The sequence below is a fragment of the Halichoerus grypus genome, chromosome 5, assembly GCF_964656455.1.
Source record: "Halichoerus grypus chromosome 5, mHalGry1.hap1.1, whole genome shotgun sequence".
NCBI lineage: Eukaryota > Metazoa > Chordata > Mammalia > Carnivora > Phocidae > Halichoerus > Halichoerus grypus.
In genome coordinates this window covers 16,480,084-16,499,981 of record NC_135716.1, presented here as the reverse complement: position 1 = coordinate 16,499,981, position 19,898 = coordinate 16,480,084, and the positions used below count along the sequence as shown (strand labels likewise).

Here is a 19,898-nt window from a genome sequence, read left to right as displayed (position 1 = left end):
GGCCTTGCCTTCTCATCTATAAGATGGGCAAGAGAGGGTTGCCGTGATGATTAAGTGATGTCATTCATTTTGAATACCTGGTACAAGTAAGCGAGGAGAAACAGCAAAATACCGGCTGGGGCTCTTTGTATTCATATTCTGCCCATTTAAGTTCTAGGTGGATCCCATAATTTCTGGGGGGCTTCATGGTTTCTGCAAATGTAGAGCTGTCTGAAGAGCTTGTTGGGTCATCCTGACACTGGTCTTTTGATCCCCATCCAGGGTGGAAGAGGAGGCTGGTCAGCTTCCAGGAGAACTCTGTGTGTGTGTGTGTGTGTGTGTGTGTGTGTGTGTGTGTGTGTGTGTGTGTGTGTGTATTTCCTCCTTATATGTCTGAATTCCTCGAAGTTACTATTACAGTGTTATTTAGTTTTTCTTCTTCTTTTCAGAAAGGGGATGTTTGGGCTCAAGCTGAAGAAGAAGAAGAAGAAAGCAGAAAAGGGGTTAATCCTAGCCAATAAGGCTGCCCAAGGTGAGGCTTTTGGGGGTGGGGAAAATGCACTACCCTGGCGCCTACAGGTCTCACAGAGCTGAGCCCTCCTTGGCTGAGAATGGAGCTCTCCCTCCGTGGGAGTGAGGTGGGAAGTGTGGTGTCTGCTGGGTCTTCGGGCCCTGCCGGTCACAGGTACGGCGTCCGCCCCAGTGCTGCTGGTCATCTGGTCACTGGGCCCAACAGGGGTGGGGGAGCACCTGCTGGGCTGTGGAAGGGGACCCCAGGGGGAGAGAGTGGCAAGGTTCAAGCTCCTGTTTCTGTCCTGATTTGCTCTGTGGTCCAGGAATCACAACACAGCTGTGATTCTTGGCTTTTCCCTCTGGCAAGTGGGCACGATGGGGGTTGCTGGGCCGACCTCACACGCCTTGGGGAGGATCCAGGGAGATTTTAAAAATACGAGTGAGGACAGCAGCTGCTACAGGGGAAGGTTTACATTTATTGTCCCATTCGACCCCGCCATCATCCGACCAGTGGGTGTTGCTATCCCAGGTTTACGAAGGAGGTTGTAGAGATGCAGAGAGAGTAAGTCAAGTGTGGGAAGGACAGCTACTGAATTTGCAGGGCACCATGGAAAACGAAAATGCAAAGCCATTGTTAAGAAATTATTAAGTTTCTGGATGGCAATAGCAGAGTATTGAGCCAAGTGCGATGAGATCCTTCAGATCACAGGACCCTGTGTGGCTGCACGAAGCTCAGAATCAGCCCTGAGACCCAGAGCACAGGCCAGGAAGCAGTGAGCAGCACTGGGATGTCAGTCCCGGCTGTCTGACTTTGTGTCCTCAGAATGGGCTACTTGCATCTTCAAAAGAGCAAATGAATCCCCAAGTTACAGTGTGAACCGTGCCAGTGGGGATAGGCCTGGCGTCAGGTAGACACACGTTTGTTGAGTCAGATAGGATTAACCACTTCCGATGGACAGTTCTGCGGTGGTCTCCTAGAGTCCACAGCCCAGTGGCCCTGACAACAGCGAATTCAAGGCCAGCTCTCTGGACCATTTCTAAAACAAAATGGTGCAGTGGGTCTGCTTTATCTTCACCCCTCTTGTCACCTTGGGGGGCCTCCCTCGCCCTTCACCGCTGCCCCCTGCGGGTGCCCTGTCGCTTCATGTCCCTCTCTCCCAACTCCATTTCCTGCCCTCACATATAACCTACAGTGGAAATCTATGGACGCTTATTCATACTAAAGTGTTGGTAATAACGATGAAGTCATCCTTGGATGGGATGAGAGAGGCATTTTAAGTGGGGACAGGGCTTAAAGCTACCTACTCAGGGAATAGGTGGAAAAGGCTTTTAGGTCTTATCTGGTGTCCTTGAAATTAGGACCCTGCAGTAGGTCCCGGGGCATAAGGTTGAATGAGACAGTCCCTTACTTTCAGGACCTTATGAAAAATAATATTTAGGACACATTTAGTAAGTCCCTGCTGCTTTTTAGTTGACATGCATCATTCATGACTCTGAAATGTAGGTTCCTTTGCTCCTGTACAATAGAGGTGCAGAGAGGTTGAGTGCTTACCCAAAGTTGCACAGCTAAGAAGCAGAGAAGCTGGCTTCTGAGCAGAGGTCAATCTCATACAAGAGCCTGGGTTTTCCTACTCCATGGGTCAGCCTCCACTTAGGAGCCTCTACTGACTGCACGGAAGGAAAGAACAAGCTGGTGGAGATTTAGGGCAGTCAACCTGAGGCATTTCAGAGAAGCTGACTCCCCAGGCTCATTCTAATTAGAGTCTTTAGCCCACAAAGCAAACAGGGCAGAGTGGAATCAGGCCCCTCCTAGAAAGTAAATAGCATTTATGCTGATGGCCAGGGGCTTGCCCCGTAGGAGACTGACAAAACAAAGTCCATAGTACACTCTCTCCTTTTTGGCCTGGCCTGGGAAGTTAGGGCTTTACTGGATGAAGTATTTGGCGATTCTCAAAGTCAGTGGCTCTCATATCCGTGTATTTGAGGCATAGTGGCTATGTCTTAAATTTCATAAAATTCCAATGATCCTAACCCATCCATTAATTAGTTACCCAAAGTTACTGAGTCCCTCCCATGATCAACCATTCATTCATTTCCTCAACAAATGCTAATGGACTGTAAGCTGAGTGCTGGGTTCTGCGCTAGATTCTGGTATAGAACAGTGCCCTCGGGTAGTTTAGAGGGAGGATCACCCTGTGTAGGACTCTTCTGTTTGCCTTTCCCAAATCAATGCTCCACCCTTTTCCACCTGTTCTCGGTCCCAGGAGGCTGACCTGTATTGATGCAGAACCCAGGTCCCTTCCCCAGTGGGGCGCCTCAGCAGGAAGGATGAGGGAGGGAGGAGCATGAGCTCAGATCCAGTGATTGGATGTGTCCCTCAACTGAAGGGTTGTAGGGAGCCGACTGGACCTGACTTCCTCTCCTTCCAGGTTCTGGTAACTGCTCTCTTGCCTCATTTTTGGGGCCTCCAAACAGAAACAGCTTGGCTGCTGTGAGCCCCAGATAGATGCACAACTCTTTGTGATTTTCCTGTACCCACACCTTTGTATAAAGTCCTCAAATCATCCTGTTCTGGGGGGGGGGATGGGGGAGCCTCTTTTATCTATTGAGACCTGAGTAGGTAACCGCATTACAGGTTGAGAAGAGTGCTATAAAGAAAATAGACAATAAAAAATAACACCTCTGTGAGGTAGGTAACATTGGCCTTGCCTGGCTTTATAGGTGAGGACGACAGGGCTGAGAGAAGCGAAGTAACTTGCCCCAAAACATAAAGTTAGAAAGTGGCAGAGCTGGGATTTCCGCCCAACCTTTGGAGTCAGGGTTTTGAACTTCACCATGCAGTCTCTTAGTGCCTGAGAGAATTCCACACACTCTTTGGTTTTTGTCAAAAATCTGTCTGAGAAGTGGTTCTTAAGCTTTGCTACACATTAGAATCACCTGGGGGGATTAAAAAAAAAATGGACATCTGGGCGACATCCCAGATCAATTACATCAGAAGCCCTCAGTGGGGGAAGAGGAGGTCTAAAGAATATGTTTACTATCCATTCATTTAAATTTTCTGGGCACTCGTGCATTCATTTCCTGTGGCCGTTGTAACAAATGACCACAGACTGGGTGGCTTAAAATAACCCACATTAATTTTCTCATAGTAACGGAGGCGGGAAATTCACAATCAGCATCACGGGGCCGAAATCACAATATTGGCAGGGCCTCACCCCCTCGGGAGTATCTGATTCCTCCCTCTTCCATCTTCCAATGGCTGGGGTGGCAGCGTCTGGCCCATCTCTGCCTTGTGATCACATTGCATTCTTCTGTTCTCCCTCTGCCTCCCTCTTGTAACCAACGATACATATGATTGCAACTAGGACCTACCTGTATGGTCCCGGATACTCTCCCCATTGGAAAATCCTTAATTTAATCAAAGACCCTTTTTCCAAGTAACATTCACAGGTTCTGGGGACTAGGACTTGAGGTCTTTGGGAAATATAATTCAACCTAGGACACCTTTCTACTCAAAATTGGCCCTCAGACAGCAGGAACAGACTTACATGGACCATTGCTGTTAGAAATGCAGAATCTTGGCCTCCACCCCAGACCTACTGAATCAGAATCTGCATTTCAACAGTTTCCCAGGTGATTCTTATGCACATTACCTTTTACTGAGGAGGTTCAGAGGGAATAAATGACTTGTCTGAAGGTCCACTGTGGCAAGGTCATGACTTGAAAGCATGTCTTTAAGTTCATAATCCAGTTGTCTTTCCACAATACCATGCATATACGTCTACTCTTTTTTTTTTTTAGAAACAAGATGAATATTTTTTTTAGAAAAATTAAGGTACATGCCTTTCTTTTCTGCCAGTGAGATATTAAGTTTCATGCTGGCAGGGAATGTCTTATAGGCTCCTTGTACTCCTTATGATGATTGGCATAGTGCTGGACAGTTGAGGCTCAGGTCACCTCTGTGTATGTCATAATTGACAGTTTTCTTCCTTTGTTTGCTCCTCTAGATGGCCAGAGTGAAGCAGAGGCACCACAGGAGGGGTCTTCTCACCAGGAAGGACCAGGAGGAGATTTTATTTATGATCAGGAATCTGTCACTCCTATCCCTTCAACTCCTCCAAAGAGAAGGTACAGTGTTGGTGCAGGAAGTCGGCGCACGTTACTGGGTACCTCCCATGGGGGGGGCACGTCTGCAGGTTCTGGGAAACAGAGAATAATACCTGATCACTGTCCGCAAGGAGCCAGATGTCTAAGACAGGAAGACAGATGTCTGTATCTACTTCATATCCTCTACGGCAGTGCTGGCCTCTTGATTCCGGTCAGCCTTCAGCAGGCCAGGGGCTCAGCTCTACCAGCTTCTGGTCTTCAATCCCCTGAGTTAAGGTCCTGCTGTGCCTCGTAATTCAGGAATGACAGGAACAACAGGAGACAGACTCAGGACCTGAGTCCCTCACCTGCTCTTTAATTCATCAAGCTGCCAGATATCTTAGCTTTGTGTTTGTCCCAAGTGTTTATCCTACCCAACGAAAAGTCAGAACAAACTGTCCTTTTGCATGTGATTTGCTATTATCAGTTAGCGCTTCATGTGTAACAACCCCAAGCTCAGAGGCTTAATACAAGAATTTATTATGGCTTATGAATCTATGAATTAGTTGGTTAGCTTTACTGGTTCCAGATAGTTATACATCCATCACTCATGTGTGTGTGGTCACTGGTAACTCTGCTGATTTTAGTTTGAGGGTTGGCTGGTGGTAGGCTGGTCTAGGATTGCTTCACCCAGGACCACTGAGCTCTCCTCCATATGGTGTTAGATCCTCTAGCAGGCTAGTCCAAGCTTATTCCAATGGTGGTGATGGCAGAGTTTCAAGAGAAGGAAGGCAGGGTGGAAGTACACAAAGGTTCTTGAGCCTAGGCTTGGAATTAGCAAAAATCATTTCTGCTGCATTCTATTGGCTAATGCAAGTCACAAGTCCAGCCCATGTCAGAATGAGAGACTACAAGTTACAAGGCAAAGAGCATAGATCCAAGGTAACTAATACTTGGGGCTATTGATGTCTTCAGTCTACCGTATTTGTTTATGTCATTTTCTTACTCATGGTAGTTCCTCACGCCCTCCCTTCTATTTCTGCTCAGAATTCTTACTATCAATAAAGCATATTAGTCCTTCCCTGTGTGGCAGAACCTGAATTGTAACTGGGCCATGGCAGGATAGCACACAGTAGATATGTGTAAGAGGTAGAGGGTGGTTGGGAAAGAGCTGGAAATCTGAGATGGTGATAGCTGAAAGGTTGACTCTTAAAAGCAGACATGAAATTTGTATGCATATCCTCACTGCAGTATCTCCTTCTCCCTATATGGCACCATGACAGTCATGGCCCCCCAAGTCCCCTGAATCAGGATTGCAATTATTTTTAAATATCCTTGAAGGGATCCCTTGTGATTTACTTCACCAGAATAACAATACTGAATGAGGAAAGCAGGGGGAGAAGAAGTAAGGAGGAGAAGACTTTTTCTTTTTCCCTGGTTAGTGCATTCTGCATCCATCAAAATTCTACCCACCAACTAATGCTCAAGTGACATCTAATCTCTGCAGTAAAGTCTTTGTTGCTTACCTGGACTCTCAGAAATGTCTCTCTTCTTTGAACTTGTATCACATTTTTTTTTTTCTACAACACATTTTACATTTACTAGTTCTTCCTTGATATACTTTGGTCCTCTCTCCCTGGGATAGATTGCTAGCTCTGCAAGGGCCAGGTTGCTAGCTCATTCACCTGTTTATCCTCTGAGACCAGGAAAGCACTTTCACACAGTAAATGGTCAGTATGAATTTGCCATTTTATTAATGAACGTATATACCTTTTGATATCTACCCTTCCCTACATGCATTATCTCCTTTAATCCTTAGAATAACCCTATGTGGTCAGAATTATTATTTCCACTTTCAGATGAGGAAATTAAGCGTAACATCACAAAATTGGGAAAAACAAATATTTTAATTCAGATCAGTCTGACTCCAAAGCTTTGAGATTTTTTACTAGCTTACTCTGTTCTCTATTAGACTCAATTATAATCAGCAGAAAAGGGATGAAGTCAAATGCAAGATGGTATTTTCAGAAGGCAAGAGAATAAAATTCAATAGGAACTCAAGCTCATTCATTTCCCACTCATTGCTGCCTTGGTGACGACAGGGATTCTTCACCTCTTCCTACCATTATCAGTTTCTAAATACCCAGGTGTTGCACATCTGTTTCCAATTACTTATGATAGTCCAGATAAATGAAATCCCCTGGAATGTGAAATCTCACTGAGATGGCATCTAGGTTGTTCGTTCCAATTTTCTCTTTTACTAATTCTTTCAAAAGCAATCACAAAACTCAGGGTTGTTATATTTACTAGGAATGGCAAAGGGGTGCCTGGGTGGCTCAGTTGGTTAAGCGACTGCCTTCGGCTCAGGTCATGATCCCAGAGTCCTGGGATCGAGTCCCACATCGGGCTCCCTGCTCATCGGGGAGCCTGCTTCTCCCTCTGACCCTCTCCCCGTCATGCTGTTTCTCTCTCTCTCTCTCAAATAAATAAATAAAATCTTAAAAAAAAAAAAAAAAGGAAATGGCAAAGAAGTCTTGTGGATAGGATCAGACAGGAGATAAGGGAGATCTTTATGTAGACCCAGCTCTGCCACTGACTTGCTGAGGCATCTCAGTTTCTCATTCTGTATAAAAAATAAATGATACTGATAATCATACTCACAATAAGAGTTGACATTTATTCTTGCCAAGCACTGGGTTAAACCTTTACATGCATTATATCATTCACTTGTAGCAATTACCTCGTGTGGTAAGTGCTATTATTAGTTCCACTTTTAGGATGGAGAAACTGAGTCATAGAGAGGTTAAGTCACTTGTTTATTTACATTTATCTCCTCCAGAGATGGAGAGAGAATATGTGATACAGTATTAATAAAACTACTTAAATATACCTGGGAAAATATTATCATGGCTTATGGATCTAAAGTATGTTCTTACTTAAACAAATACATTAAACTTTCTTTTAATAGATCAAAACTGTTGACTAAGATCCATGATGGGGAGGTCAGGTCCCAAAACTATCAAGTAAGTGGATGACTCCTCCTGCCCAGCCTCCCCCGGTTCTTCTTGTGTGAACGAACAGCAAGGTCCAGAGTGCATACGTGTTGCTTTGTGTTGTAGATTGCCATCACCGTCACTGAGGCCCGCCAGCTGGTGGGTGAGAACATTGATCCAGTTGTGATCATTGAGGTCGGGGACGAGAAGAAGCAAAGCACAGTGAAGGAAGGAACCAACAGCCCATTTTACAATGAAGTAAGTCGTGGAGGTCACCAACATCTTCCCCACCAATTCTCCCTCCACTCCCATCTGTGGGAAAGCTGTGCCCCTCCTCACTGCTTCCCACGACTTGTGTAAGCCTTGGCAAACCCTCTGAGCCTCCTTACAAACAACCCCATAGAGTTTCACAAAAAGATGATGAAAAGGAGAGGGGAGGAATTCCTACTGATTTTAAATTCATTGCTGTGTTTTCAATATACCCATTTTCTTATTTCTCATATGCTCATCTTCACCCATTATAAGCTCTGGTTTTAAGTTCAATAAATGTATTGAGTGTTGGTGATGAAGAAGATAAACATCTTTTTCATGAAAGAGACACTAGAAATTTAATTATTAATTTTGAAATAGGCATGTTGCTTTGGAAAGGAAAGCAGACGGGTTTTTCTAAGCAGTGTAAAAATTGTGAACATCAAAGAGAAAAACATCAGAGAGAGACAGGAAGCTTCTAAATGTTATACAAAAAATGCAGCAAACTCTTAACTATTTCCCTAATGGGAGTAGTAATTGAAAAGGGAGACCATGGAAAATGAAATCAACAGAAAATAACCAAATCCCACTTGAGCTGTTAACTGTGTGAGGCAATTGAGTTTGAAATGTGAAACTCAGCAGAAAACAATAAACATTGGAACTAATTTATTGGTCCAAGGAACTCACAACGTTTCATATATCCGAACGAGGAATTTCATGTGAGTTTTCCACATAAAAGAAATTCTGAACAACACAACTCTTTAAAAGTTTGAACATATATATGAAAAGCTTCCTGAAATATCATGTGTATTTTCCCATTTTCTTAAACAGAAGACATTGAATGTAATGTGGCCTGTCATTGATATCTAGGGACTGCCATTTTGAAGGTTTCTTATTATGATGTATCATGGCATCTTTCAATTTCCACATTTTGGTTTTTCTGTTCTGCTGTTTAAAACCAGGCTGTGAGTAGTCAGTTCTCCCTTTCCTACTGCTGTCCTGTTCATCTCTAAGGTCCTTGCATTATTCCTCCACCCTAAAGCTCAAAAACAAACAACCCACGAAGCAACTTCCTGGTCCTGCCTCCCCCACCCCTACCAGTCCCCAAAAGACGCAACCTACAACAAAACACCACCCCAGTGTTCTACATCTTAGGAGAATATTACCTCACATTTGGGAGGTACTGGGTAAAGTTCAAATGGTGAAACATCTATACTTGAACGCTTGTGTGATAATTTCTGGAGAACTGAGCCGTGCTCTCAGGCTCAGCAATAACCAGCTGTCTGAATCTAGGCATGTCTTTTAAATCCTTTGGTCTTCAGTCTTCTTATCTGTAGAATAGAGAGACTGGTCTAGAGAATTTCTTCAACTCTAAAATTCAATCACTTTCTTAAAATTAGAAGTCCTCCTTGTCCATAATTTCTTTTCATTCTCTTCCTGGTCAGTCTTGGGAATGGCCACAAAGATGTTTGAAACTGAAAAATCCTGAGACAATTAGATTTTAATCAAGTTCACCCCAAATTAAAACCACACTCTGATTTTCACCCATCATTATTTATAGGCCAACAAATTAAGAGAATTGACAATATCAAGGGTTGGCAGGGGATGGGGAAATGGCTTTTTCATATGCTGCTAGTGAGCATGTAAAATGGCTTGGCCCCTTTGGAAAGAAATTTCATATTATCTATTAGATATTTACATGCACATAAGCCATGACCCAATAATTGCACATTTTATGTCCATTTTAGAGGAAAATTCACGTATATCCTGTGCAAAGATGGAGATGACAGCATTTTTTTTTTGCATTTGAAAAAAAAATTGGAAAGAATTTAGGTGACCCTAAATAGGGGATGGCCAATTGATTTATGGTATATCCATGCTACTGAGGACCATGCAGCAATTGGTTAAAACGGTAGAAATCTACGACTAGTCCAGTAATAAAGTTCTTAAATGCAAGCCTGGAATTTATGGTCAGAATGAACTTTATGTTTTTTAGTACTTTGTCTTTGACTTCATTGGACCCCAACTGCATCTTTTTGACAAGATCATCAAAATCTCAGTAAGTATATCATTGGTGATGGAAGTGGGAGGGTGATGGGAGAGATTCTAGGTATTGGGAACTCTCTAGAACAGCTCAGCCTGCTTAGGGGTGAATAGGTTTGGGAGGGTGAGTGTGGGATGGTAAGTTCAAAACCAACAGAATGGAACATGAAATAACTAATGTGGAGGAATTTGAGAAGGAAAACCTCCTCAAGGAAATTTGTGCTTCTTGGAAACAAGTTATAAGCTACTCTCAAGCTATCATGAATTGAATTGTGGAGTTTACTAATGTGGGAACTTGCAACACATGCTTCAAATGTCATCTTGACAGATTGCCATTTTGAGTCAATTTATTTCTTTTTATGAGATGAAATGTTAGTGTTTCTCTCTTGGGATGATATCCACACTAATGATAATTAATCACACTGCTCCCCCCTCGTAGTTGGTAATAAATAGAGAAGTAGGAAAAGGCATCAGGAAGGAACCAAATATATCAGTAATGCTGGATCAGAGGACATGATTTGGAGCAAGTGGTTGCCATTTGGCCTCTTCCTAGCTGCCTCTGAGCGTAGACCTTCGGACCTGTTCATGGGGGGTTGTGTCTGCCGCACATACCCTTCTTCAGCTCCACGGGTGACTTCCTGTCTCCACAGATCATGTCTGAACAGTAGAGACAGAGAAGCTTCTTGGTCTAGCCAGGCACCTTATCCAGGTGGTCCACCACATGGAGGACAGGAACGGGAAGGGAGAGTGCCCATGCTGAAGGGCTAGTACTTCAGAGAAAATGGGGGCCAGACAAGATTGATACCAACCTCACATCACTCAGCAAAGGGACAGAGAGACCAGTGGGTGACAGACTGCATTTATCTCACCAGTCTGGGAAATCACTGCTTCTCCCATGAAGAGGTTAGCATGGCTATGCATGCCTGAGAGAGGCAGAGTGGGTCATGGAAGGGTAAGCGCTCTCCTCCTAATGGTTCTGAAAGGACAGACTCCATACTTTAAGTACCAGTGCAAGACATATGGAGAGTGAGGAAATGTTTTCCTTTGCAGTGACAGCAACTCTAGTTAGAATTTTGAAGATGGCAAAACTTGTCTTGGAGACTTCCTTGCCTGTCCTTATCATCCACCCATCTCTGTAATTTATATTATATTATATTTATTATGTATTTTATATATGTACATAGTCATATATATATATATATATATATAAACATATATAACATATTAATATATAGGTCCTGCTTTAAGTCTTAGGTAATAGTGGAATTATTATATTCTCTTTCTCAGGGGCACTTGAAGAATGTGACTCTTGAAGAATGAAAAGTTATCAAGAATCAAACATTCTTAAAAAAATAAGAGCCAAACATTATTTATTTATTTTAATTTTTTTAGAGAGGGAGAGCATGAGCGGGGAGGGGCAGCAGGAGAGGGAGGGAATCTTAAGTAGACTCCACACTCGACGTGGAGCCCATTGCGGGGCTCGATCTCACAACCCTAAGATCATGACCTGAGCTGAAATCAAGAGTTGGATGCTTGACCGAGGGAGCCACCCAGGCGCCCAAGCCAAATATTCTTAATTTGAATTTTAGGCATGATGACAAGTGGTACAGAATATATTCTGGGACCTGGGGCATTGCCTCAGACTTTGTTACATTGCATAGCTCTGGCAACCACCTGTTTGTGAGATAGGCAGTGTAGCTGGGCCCTAAGGAACTGTCTAGATTTCAGACAAACAATTAATAGCTAGATTTTTATACCATAGCATAGACAAGGGTCATGGCTTTCTGTGGGACCATGGATTTTTAGACTGAGGACCAAAGCTGGTATTGCCTTTCTTTCTTTCCCTAACTTGGAAGAAGAGAATACTTTGGGATCCCCAAATGACCCTTAGGGACAGAGACCAAAGATTTTAAAGGGAAAACTCCCCTTGGAGGGGCCTATTTAATACAAGTTTTCTGGTAGTTCATGAACTAAAAGTCAACATGCCCAAAATAAATTCAACATGGGACAAGAAGGGGGTGGAGTGCAGTAAGCAGATACTATTGGGATAGAGAGGCTGTAGCCAGACCATGGTGGTGCCAAAGACCATCTTCCTTTGACAGCGACCGCAGGCATGCAGGGCCCCCAGCACTCTGTGTGTGATACTCCCTGAAGTCCCTGTAATCTCATGCTTGCCCACACCTGGCGCTCAGACTGGGTGGATGGATAATTTGAGGAGGCCTCCTGTGTTATTTAAAGACCCATGTGGGCTCTTATGTCCCATTGTGCCCACAGGGACCCAGATGCCTTTGGCCTAAGAAGAGAGCCTGAATCAGGCTTATGTTCTCGCTGGGGCCTTTGGGAAGCCACATTAGCAACTGCAAGCATGGGGAGGTTTGGAGTGAGCTTTATATATGTGGCCTTAAATAACTCCTCCCCTCGAGCCAAGCTGTCCTTACTTGCCCTCAGTTCTCTTAACTCCCCTACAAAGTTTGGGCGAGGTAGTAAGGGTAGAAAGGGAGATTGGAAGGGCTGTCATTTCTTCATTTCCTAAAGTCAATTGAATTTATTTTTATTAGTTGCCTCCACCAAAAGGAGCTGTTTAGAAACCACATAAGTCTTCCACTCATCCATCATTTGATCAGTCAATCATTCATTAATTCAGTGAATGTTTACTGAATACCTATTCTGAACAAGGCCATGCATGTGGTGGGTGGAGAAAGTAGGAAACTGTTTCTGATTCAAGGAACTCATAGAATGTCATAGAAGGGAGCCCAGAGACCCTCTAGTCTAACACAGCTGGTGCAGGAACCCCTGTCGCCACCTTTCTGACATGGGGTTTTGGCACACTGCTTGGTTACATCCAGTGATGGACGGGTCACTATCTCTAGAAAAGCCTGTTCATTACTGGGAAGTTCCGTTATAAAACCTATCCTTATAGTGAGCTGAGTCTCTCTTCGTGTGACTTGGATCCACATGGGGAACCTACTCCCTCTTGTACATGGCAGTGTTTCCAAGATTGGAAAACACTTCAGTTACCATTACCCCACCTCCACACCCCCAGTTTTCTCTTTTCTGAGTTAAAGGTTAAACTACTCCTGCTTCTTCAGCAGTCTCTTATGCAGTGTGCCTTCTGGACCCCGTGCCAGGTCTGCTGCTTTCCTTTAGAGCTTCCTCAACCTGATAGCACTGCATTAAAGTGTGTTGCTGTCACCAGCCAGGCAATCTGCTGCTGACTTCTGATCAGACAAAACATTGAGGATGACCACTTCCTTTGTTCTTACTATTGTACATGTCCCAAACTTCTCAAAGCTATATGCGATGAGTTCTCTGAGTAAGTTGTGAGCAGAGTGTGGTGGAAGTTTAGGAGAGAAAGGGGACTTTCAGCTGTGGGGGATCAGGGAAGGCTGCTTGGAGGAGGCAACATTTGCTCTAGGCATTGAAGGATAGGTAGAGTTTCAGTAGGCAGAGATGGGTGTTGAAGGGTGGGCTGTACCAGAGCTCACTTTGGTTTAAAAAGATACTTTTCAGAGAGTGAGATTTGTTAGGTGTCCTTCAATAGCTGAAAACCTGCTAGGAGGAAGAGGTCCAGGTGAGATACTTCTGGATGCCCTTTTCACTTGATGACCAAATGTCACTGTGCTCCAGACAAGAGTGAAGGCCAGACAAGCGTCACGGTCTCGAATCCTTGCTGAGGGGTCATGAACCCATTTCACAGATTTATCCTCAAAGAGAAATCTAGTGCAGCCAACTCACTGCTCCATCTCTCCTCAGGTTTTTCACCACAAGCTGATAGGCAGCATATTGATCGGCTCCTTCAAAGTAGACCTGGGGACTGTGTACAACCAGCCTGGTAAGGAAGCATCACTTCCCAATCTCTCCCTTACTCATCTCCAGTTTGCCACACCTGGAGGTCAACTCATTCATGTACCCATCCACTGACCCACTCATTCAATCAGATGAGCACCAATTACACAACTGGAGCAAACCCGGCTCTTTTCCTCAACGTTGACCATCTAATGACAACATTATCTTTCATGTCCATACTTCTGAGCAGTTTTCTTCCCCCAACAAATTCCGTCTGTAAGTTTGTGCTGTGATGCTGTGTGACACGGGCAGAAACAGTGGCATAGGAGTTACACATATGGACTCCAGAGCCAGATTGCCTGGCTTCACATTCCACCCTGCTCTTTCATGGTTGTGCAACTGACTTGACTTCTCTGCACCTCAGCTTCTTCATCCGAGAAAATGAAGATAAGATAGTACCTCCTTTCCAGGGTTGTTGGAAGATTAAGTTGATATATAAAGTGCTTCATATAGAACCTAGCTCAGAGTAATGGCTGTGGCATGCCATATAAGGGTTTGCTACGGTAATTCTTATTATCTCTGATTTATAGGAAAGTGAAACTCAGAGAAGGCAGGTAATTTGTCCAAGGTCAGGAGCTGATAAGTAAGAGGGCCGTCAACAAATCTAGATCTTCTCATGAAAGCTCCCTTCTCTTCAAAGCAATTCCAACTCGCATGAGTTGGGGGCCAGGAGTGCAGTGGTTGGGGTTAATACCTTAAGGGGTGCTGCGGACTGTGGGGAACAGGAGGGCTCACAGCCCACATGAAAGGAGCAGTGGCTTCTCAGCTCCCTTCCCACCTGCAAACACGTGGAACTGTATATTCTGTATTGGCAGATCTAACAATTTTTTTTAGACAAGCCAGAGGTCTAGATTTTGTAAGAGCTTTTAAAGTTTGGACTGACAGTGTAGGCCAAACAAAAAGATCCATGAGCCCCATTTACAGCCTGTGAAAGAGTATGTGACTTCTTTACCCCATTGATGTCCTCCTAGCCTGTCCAAGCTAAGAACCTATCTAGGTGATTAGCGCTGGGTGGAAGGCTTTCCAAATACCTGTGGCAGGTTGGAGGAGAGAGAGAAGAGGGTGGGAACAAAAGGGGAGGAGGGAAGGAGGGGAGGGAGGCAGCACGAGGCTGGGGATACTGACAAGAGCTGCTGCCTCCCAGGGAGCAGATCCAGGGAGGCCTGGGGTGTGGGACAGACCTGCTGGGTCCAGCTGGGCGGGGAATCGGAGCTGTCAGGACGCTTTTACAGGTCATCAGTTCTGTGACAAGTGGGCCCTGCTCACAGACCCTGGCGACATCAGGACTGGCACGAAGGGGTACCTGAAGTGTGACATCAGTGTGACTGGGAAAGGCGACGTCTTGAAGACCAACCCCAAAACCTCTGATGCCGAGGAGCAAATAGAAAGGTGAGACAGGCCCATCCAGGGTCGTGCAAGAGAAATGATATGTCCCAGGTTCCATTTCTCTTTCCTCCCTCTCCCTCCCTTTCCTTGTGGGCACATGAGAACTGCCAAGTTCATGGCTTGTCTACCTGGGATTCTGCTCTATCAGAGGCACCAAGATGTGTCTTATCAAAGGTGTCACTAGTCTTTGGGAGGTCAGCTTCTAGGACAAGGACCGCCTGTCTCCATATAATAACCCAAAATAGATAAGCTGTTCCTGAGCTTATCCTATTTATCTGAATTTGGCTGATTTTTCTTTGAAGGAATTATCATTTCAACCAGTGGTTTGTGAAATGGGAAGACTTAATGCGCTTCTTTTAAGATGCAGAGTGGGAGACGGTGTTTATTCTATAATTCAAGGACTTGAAGGAGTTTGCATTCACTCTATTCATACCCTTTGCTGCCAAGGACACCACAAAGAAAACTCATTTTATTTTATTTTTTTAAATTTTATTTTATTATGTTATGTTAGTCACCATATAGTACATTATTAAGAAAACTCATTTTAGCAATGAATCCTGATCTTTTCAGTTTTTTCTCCTATATCAGGATCCTTCTTTCTGTCTCCAAATTGCTTCTACCTTTTCTCTCTTCTTCCAAGTGAGAGAGATTTTTTATTTTTTGTTTTTTGTTCCCCCTCAAGGAACCTTTTGATCCCTCAAGGGTTTCCATCAGAGAGACCCTGGGCCAGATTCTATGTGAGACTCTACAAAGCAGAGGGCTTGCCCAAAATGAACTCCAGCATCATGGCGAATGTCACTAAAGCATTTGTGGGTGACAATAAGGACCTCGTGGACCCCTTTGTGGAGGTCTCCTTTGCTGGGCAGATGGTAAGGAATGTTGTCACCACCAACAGCAAACCAGGGCCAGAACTCTGCTCTTTACCTAGGACATTACTAATCAAATGAAATCAAGTTAAAATAAAAATTAGGAAGTGCCTTAAGAGAGAAAGCTTTCACAAAAGACGTTGAGTCACATGGCAGGAAAGTGGGGGTGGTGGTGACCCACTCACTGTCCATTTGAGATCATGGAGAAGGGCTGTGGAGTATTGCGATTTAGGACCCAGGCAGACAGGCCTCCTTCCTTACCTCTGGCTACTTCTCTGAGCTGTTACTCAGTCCCCAGGCTCCATAGCCTCGCCACCTGCCTCCCAACCTACTCCCCAGGCTCTCCAGGTAGTCCTCGTCCTGTGTAAGCCTGGACATCTCTGTTTTCTGTTATTCCCTGCTCAAGAGCCATTGGAAGTACCAGCACCTGGGCACGTGGTCACAGCTTAATCCTGGTTGGCTGGACTTTGAAGCTTCAGCTGACACACATGTTGTCTCTGCCCTTACAATATATGCTACTCTAACCCCTCATCTTGGCAGGGTGAACATTGGAGTATTTTTTACTTGGATCCCTTGAGTCATATAGGACATCATCTCCATTTTATGACAAGGAAACTGAGGTCCAGAAGGGGGAAGTGACTTGCACAAGGCCTTACTTTTATAAGACACAAACTCAGGGTCTAACTATATCTGCTACATGGAACAGATGCATGGAACAACTCATGTTCAGAACATGCATGTTGGCCTTTTTCCAGCCCCCATGTGATTATGAGAACTTTCTGAGGGCAGGACCCATCAATTACTCCCTTTGTTCCTGATGCCTGGCATGGTGTCTGGTGCAGAGTAGGATGTTAGTACAGTATTCCTCCCTTATCTGTGGTTTTGCTTGCCATGGTTTCAGTTACTCATGGTCTTCATGGCCTGAAATTATTAAATGGGAAATTCCAGAAATAAATAATTGATGAGTTCTAAATTGCACGCCGTTCCAAATAGCGGGATAAAATCTCGCGCTATCCTGCTCCATCCTACCCAGATGTGAATCATCCCTTTATCCAGCAAGTCAGCCCTGCCTACAGTTAGTCACTCAGCCACCTCGGTTATCGGGTACACTGTGGCGCTATGGTAGTGCTTATGTTCAAAGCACCCTTATTTTACTTAATAATGTCCCCTAGATGCAGGAGGGAGTGGTCCTGGCAATTCAGATACACCAAAGAGAAGCTATAAGTGCTTCCTTTAAGTGAAAAGGTGATAGTTCTCAATAAGAAAGGGAAAGAAATTGTACGCTGAGGTTGCTAAGATCTATGATAATGTTTATTACAATATATTGTTTTAATTGTTCTATTTTATTATTAGTTATTTTTGGTAATCTCATACTGTGCCTTATTTATAAATACACTTTATCATAGGTATGTATGTATAGGAAAAAAACTTAGTATATATAAGGTTCAGCATTATCTATGGGTTCAGGCATCCACTAGTGTCTTGGGATGTGTTCCCTGTGGATAAGGGCGGGGCACTGTAATGTTCCTGGGTGCAAAGGATTTCCATGGGTGTTGGGTGGAAGCAGGTTCATTATTTCTGGCAACTTACTTTATATTTCCCGCTGGTTTGAAGAGTTTTCTTTAGTCAGTTCAGGGGGCCTCTTTCCTTTCTTTTGACGGCTTACATCTTGCTGGCTTTGTTTTTAGGGGCGAACCACAGTGCAGAAGAACTGTGCCAATCCTGTGTGGCACGAACAGGTGGTCTTCAAGGAAATGTTCCCTCCTTTGTGTCGGAGGGTGAAAATCCAGGTGTGGGACGAAGGCAGTGTGAATGATGTAGTGCTGGCCACCCATTTCATCGACCTGAAGAAAATCTCCAACGAACAGGATGGAGATAAAGGCAAATCTTCATCTGTCTCACTTGGGAATGGGGTCACAAAATGATTGATTTGAAGCCCCCATTTTCATAATGAGAGGATTGGAGCAGGCAGTGTGTTAGACATTTCCATGCTCTGTGTGGTTTCTGGTTTGGGTTGATTCAGGGCAATAGGTGGAGCCTGGCTGTGGGATCCAGGAGGCTTGATCGTGGTCCCAGGTCTTCCATGAACATTGCTGGGTGTCCTTGAGGTAGTCATTCCCCCTCTCTGGGCCTTGGGTTTCTTAAATGAAAAATGAAGAGTTTAGATTAGATCAGACATTGATAGGCTATGGTCCATGGGCTACAACCAGCTGGCCAAAAACGTTTGTATGGTTCATAAGCTAAGAATGATTTTTACATGTTTAAATAGCCCAGAAGATACTGTGCCCCCAGCTCACTGTTAGGAGCACACGGTCCTGAGTGTTGCAGGAAGGTGCTGTGATCACACACTCAGAGAGCCAGAGAGGGAATGAGGAGGCGCAGCTAATCCACCAGTCAGGGGAAAGAGCTTTTACTCTTTCTTTATTTGCAAAACCTAAATTAGCAGGTGATAACTTTCTAAATATCCCAACAAACCCTCCCTCCTTAAAATCCCAAGGCAATCTTTCTCTGCACTACAAATTGGTGTTAATTGATGAATATATTTATGCATATATATGTGTGTGTACATATAACGTATATACCAAAGGCTTCACTTACGCAGAGGACAAGATTTACATATTTTTATACCTCTCACAGTGTGACACCACAGAAAGACCTCGATAAACACCTACTGTTTAAGTCTTCCTATCGTGGAAGGGTTTGCCACAGGATTGCTTTACGCAGAATGCGCACCACCCTCAGAATATCTCAACTTGGTGTAAACATGTTTTACCCCAAATTTTCAGGAACATCTTGATGGTGTTCAAAGAAATGTATAAAATAGTTTTAAAAATTAGACATCAGGGGCCATAAAATCTTTTTATCCCCTTTACCACAGTATCTCTGCTCCTTAAAATTGACCCTCCTTTGGGTCAGAATCTCTCTCTTTCTGCCTGACCCCTCTCCATGCCTCTTCAGCCTGTATTTGTTCTTGCTGCATAAGGTAAATCTTCTGCTTAGCACTTATAATGTAAATATTTACTTGTTTAATGTTCGTTTCTGCTTCATTCTCCACTGGGCTCCGTGTTTAGTGTCTAGTGTGGTGCCCGGCACGTGTCAGGACTCAATAAACATGAGTTGAATGAATGAACAGACAAAGGATGCACGTTGGCATTGGTAGTAACATTATAGCTGTGAAGAAGTGTACACGTGTGCATGCAAGGAGGGCTAGAAAGAAAGAAATACAGCAAATATATCAAAGTGGCAATGGTGGCTCTTTGGGGGATGGGATATTCTGTAAATATTTTCTCTTGTCTTTTCGGTATATTTTACATTTTAAATGAATGTGCCAATTTTTATAAAGCAAGAAATAATCAACTTGGAAACATTAGCGGGCAACTAAAGCTTGGGGCTTTTGCAGGCTTTCTACCAACCTTCGGACCTGCCTGGATTAACCTGTACGGTTCACCCAGGAACCACAGCCTGATGGACGACTACCAGGAACTGAATGAAGGTTTTGGAGAAGGCGTGTCATTCAGGGGCAGAATCTTGGTGGAAATTGCTGTGGAGATCCTCTCGGGAGGGGCGCAGGAATCTAAATTTTCCAAGGCACTCAAGGAGCTCAAGTTGTCTTCAAAGGACAAAGACTCCAAATCTTCCAAAGGCTCCAGTAAAGACAAGGGTGACAAAACCAATGAGGGAAAATCCCAGCAGGTGTCAGACAAGACCAACTCAACAGAGGTAGAGGTGGAACCTTTCGATGTGCCCCCCCAGGTAGGTCTGAGCACTGCTCCACTGCCCCGCGAGGCGAGCCCAAGTGGAGGCAGCACCTGCCACCCCAGCTCCCACAGGCTCCCAAAGGCATGCACAGGTCTCACTCCCCCTGCTAAATGTGTTTTGGCCCAGCCTTGTATTCTGGGCCGATCCGCTGCCTCTTCCTGACACATTACAGCCATCC

The 19,898-nt window shown here is 44.3% G+C and overlaps 1 protein-coding gene across 1 annotated transcript in view; it reads left to right on the top strand.

Moving 5' to 3' along the window:
- Positions 1 to 435: 435 nt before the first annotated feature.
- Positions 436 to 19,898, top strand: part of FER1L6 (fer-1 like family member 6) — a 108,718-nt gene continuing 89,255 nt past the window's right edge. The window contains exons 1-10 of the mRNA XM_036116664.2: positions 436 to 511; positions 4,500 to 4,620; positions 7,547 to 7,601; positions 7,698 to 7,829; positions 9,817 to 9,879; positions 13,617 to 13,695; positions 14,942 to 15,098; positions 15,778 to 15,964; positions 17,650 to 17,842; positions 19,362 to 19,714. Coding sequence (XP_035972557.1) covers positions 436 to 511; positions 4,500 to 4,620; positions 7,547 to 7,601; positions 7,698 to 7,829; positions 9,817 to 9,879; positions 13,617 to 13,695; positions 14,942 to 15,098; positions 15,778 to 15,964; positions 17,650 to 17,842; positions 19,362 to 19,714 — 1,416 coding nt within the window. The remainder of the gene's footprint in view (positions 512 to 4,499; positions 4,621 to 7,546; positions 7,602 to 7,697; positions 7,830 to 9,816; positions 9,880 to 13,616; positions 13,696 to 14,941; positions 15,099 to 15,777; positions 15,965 to 17,649; positions 17,843 to 19,361; positions 19,715 to 19,898) is intronic.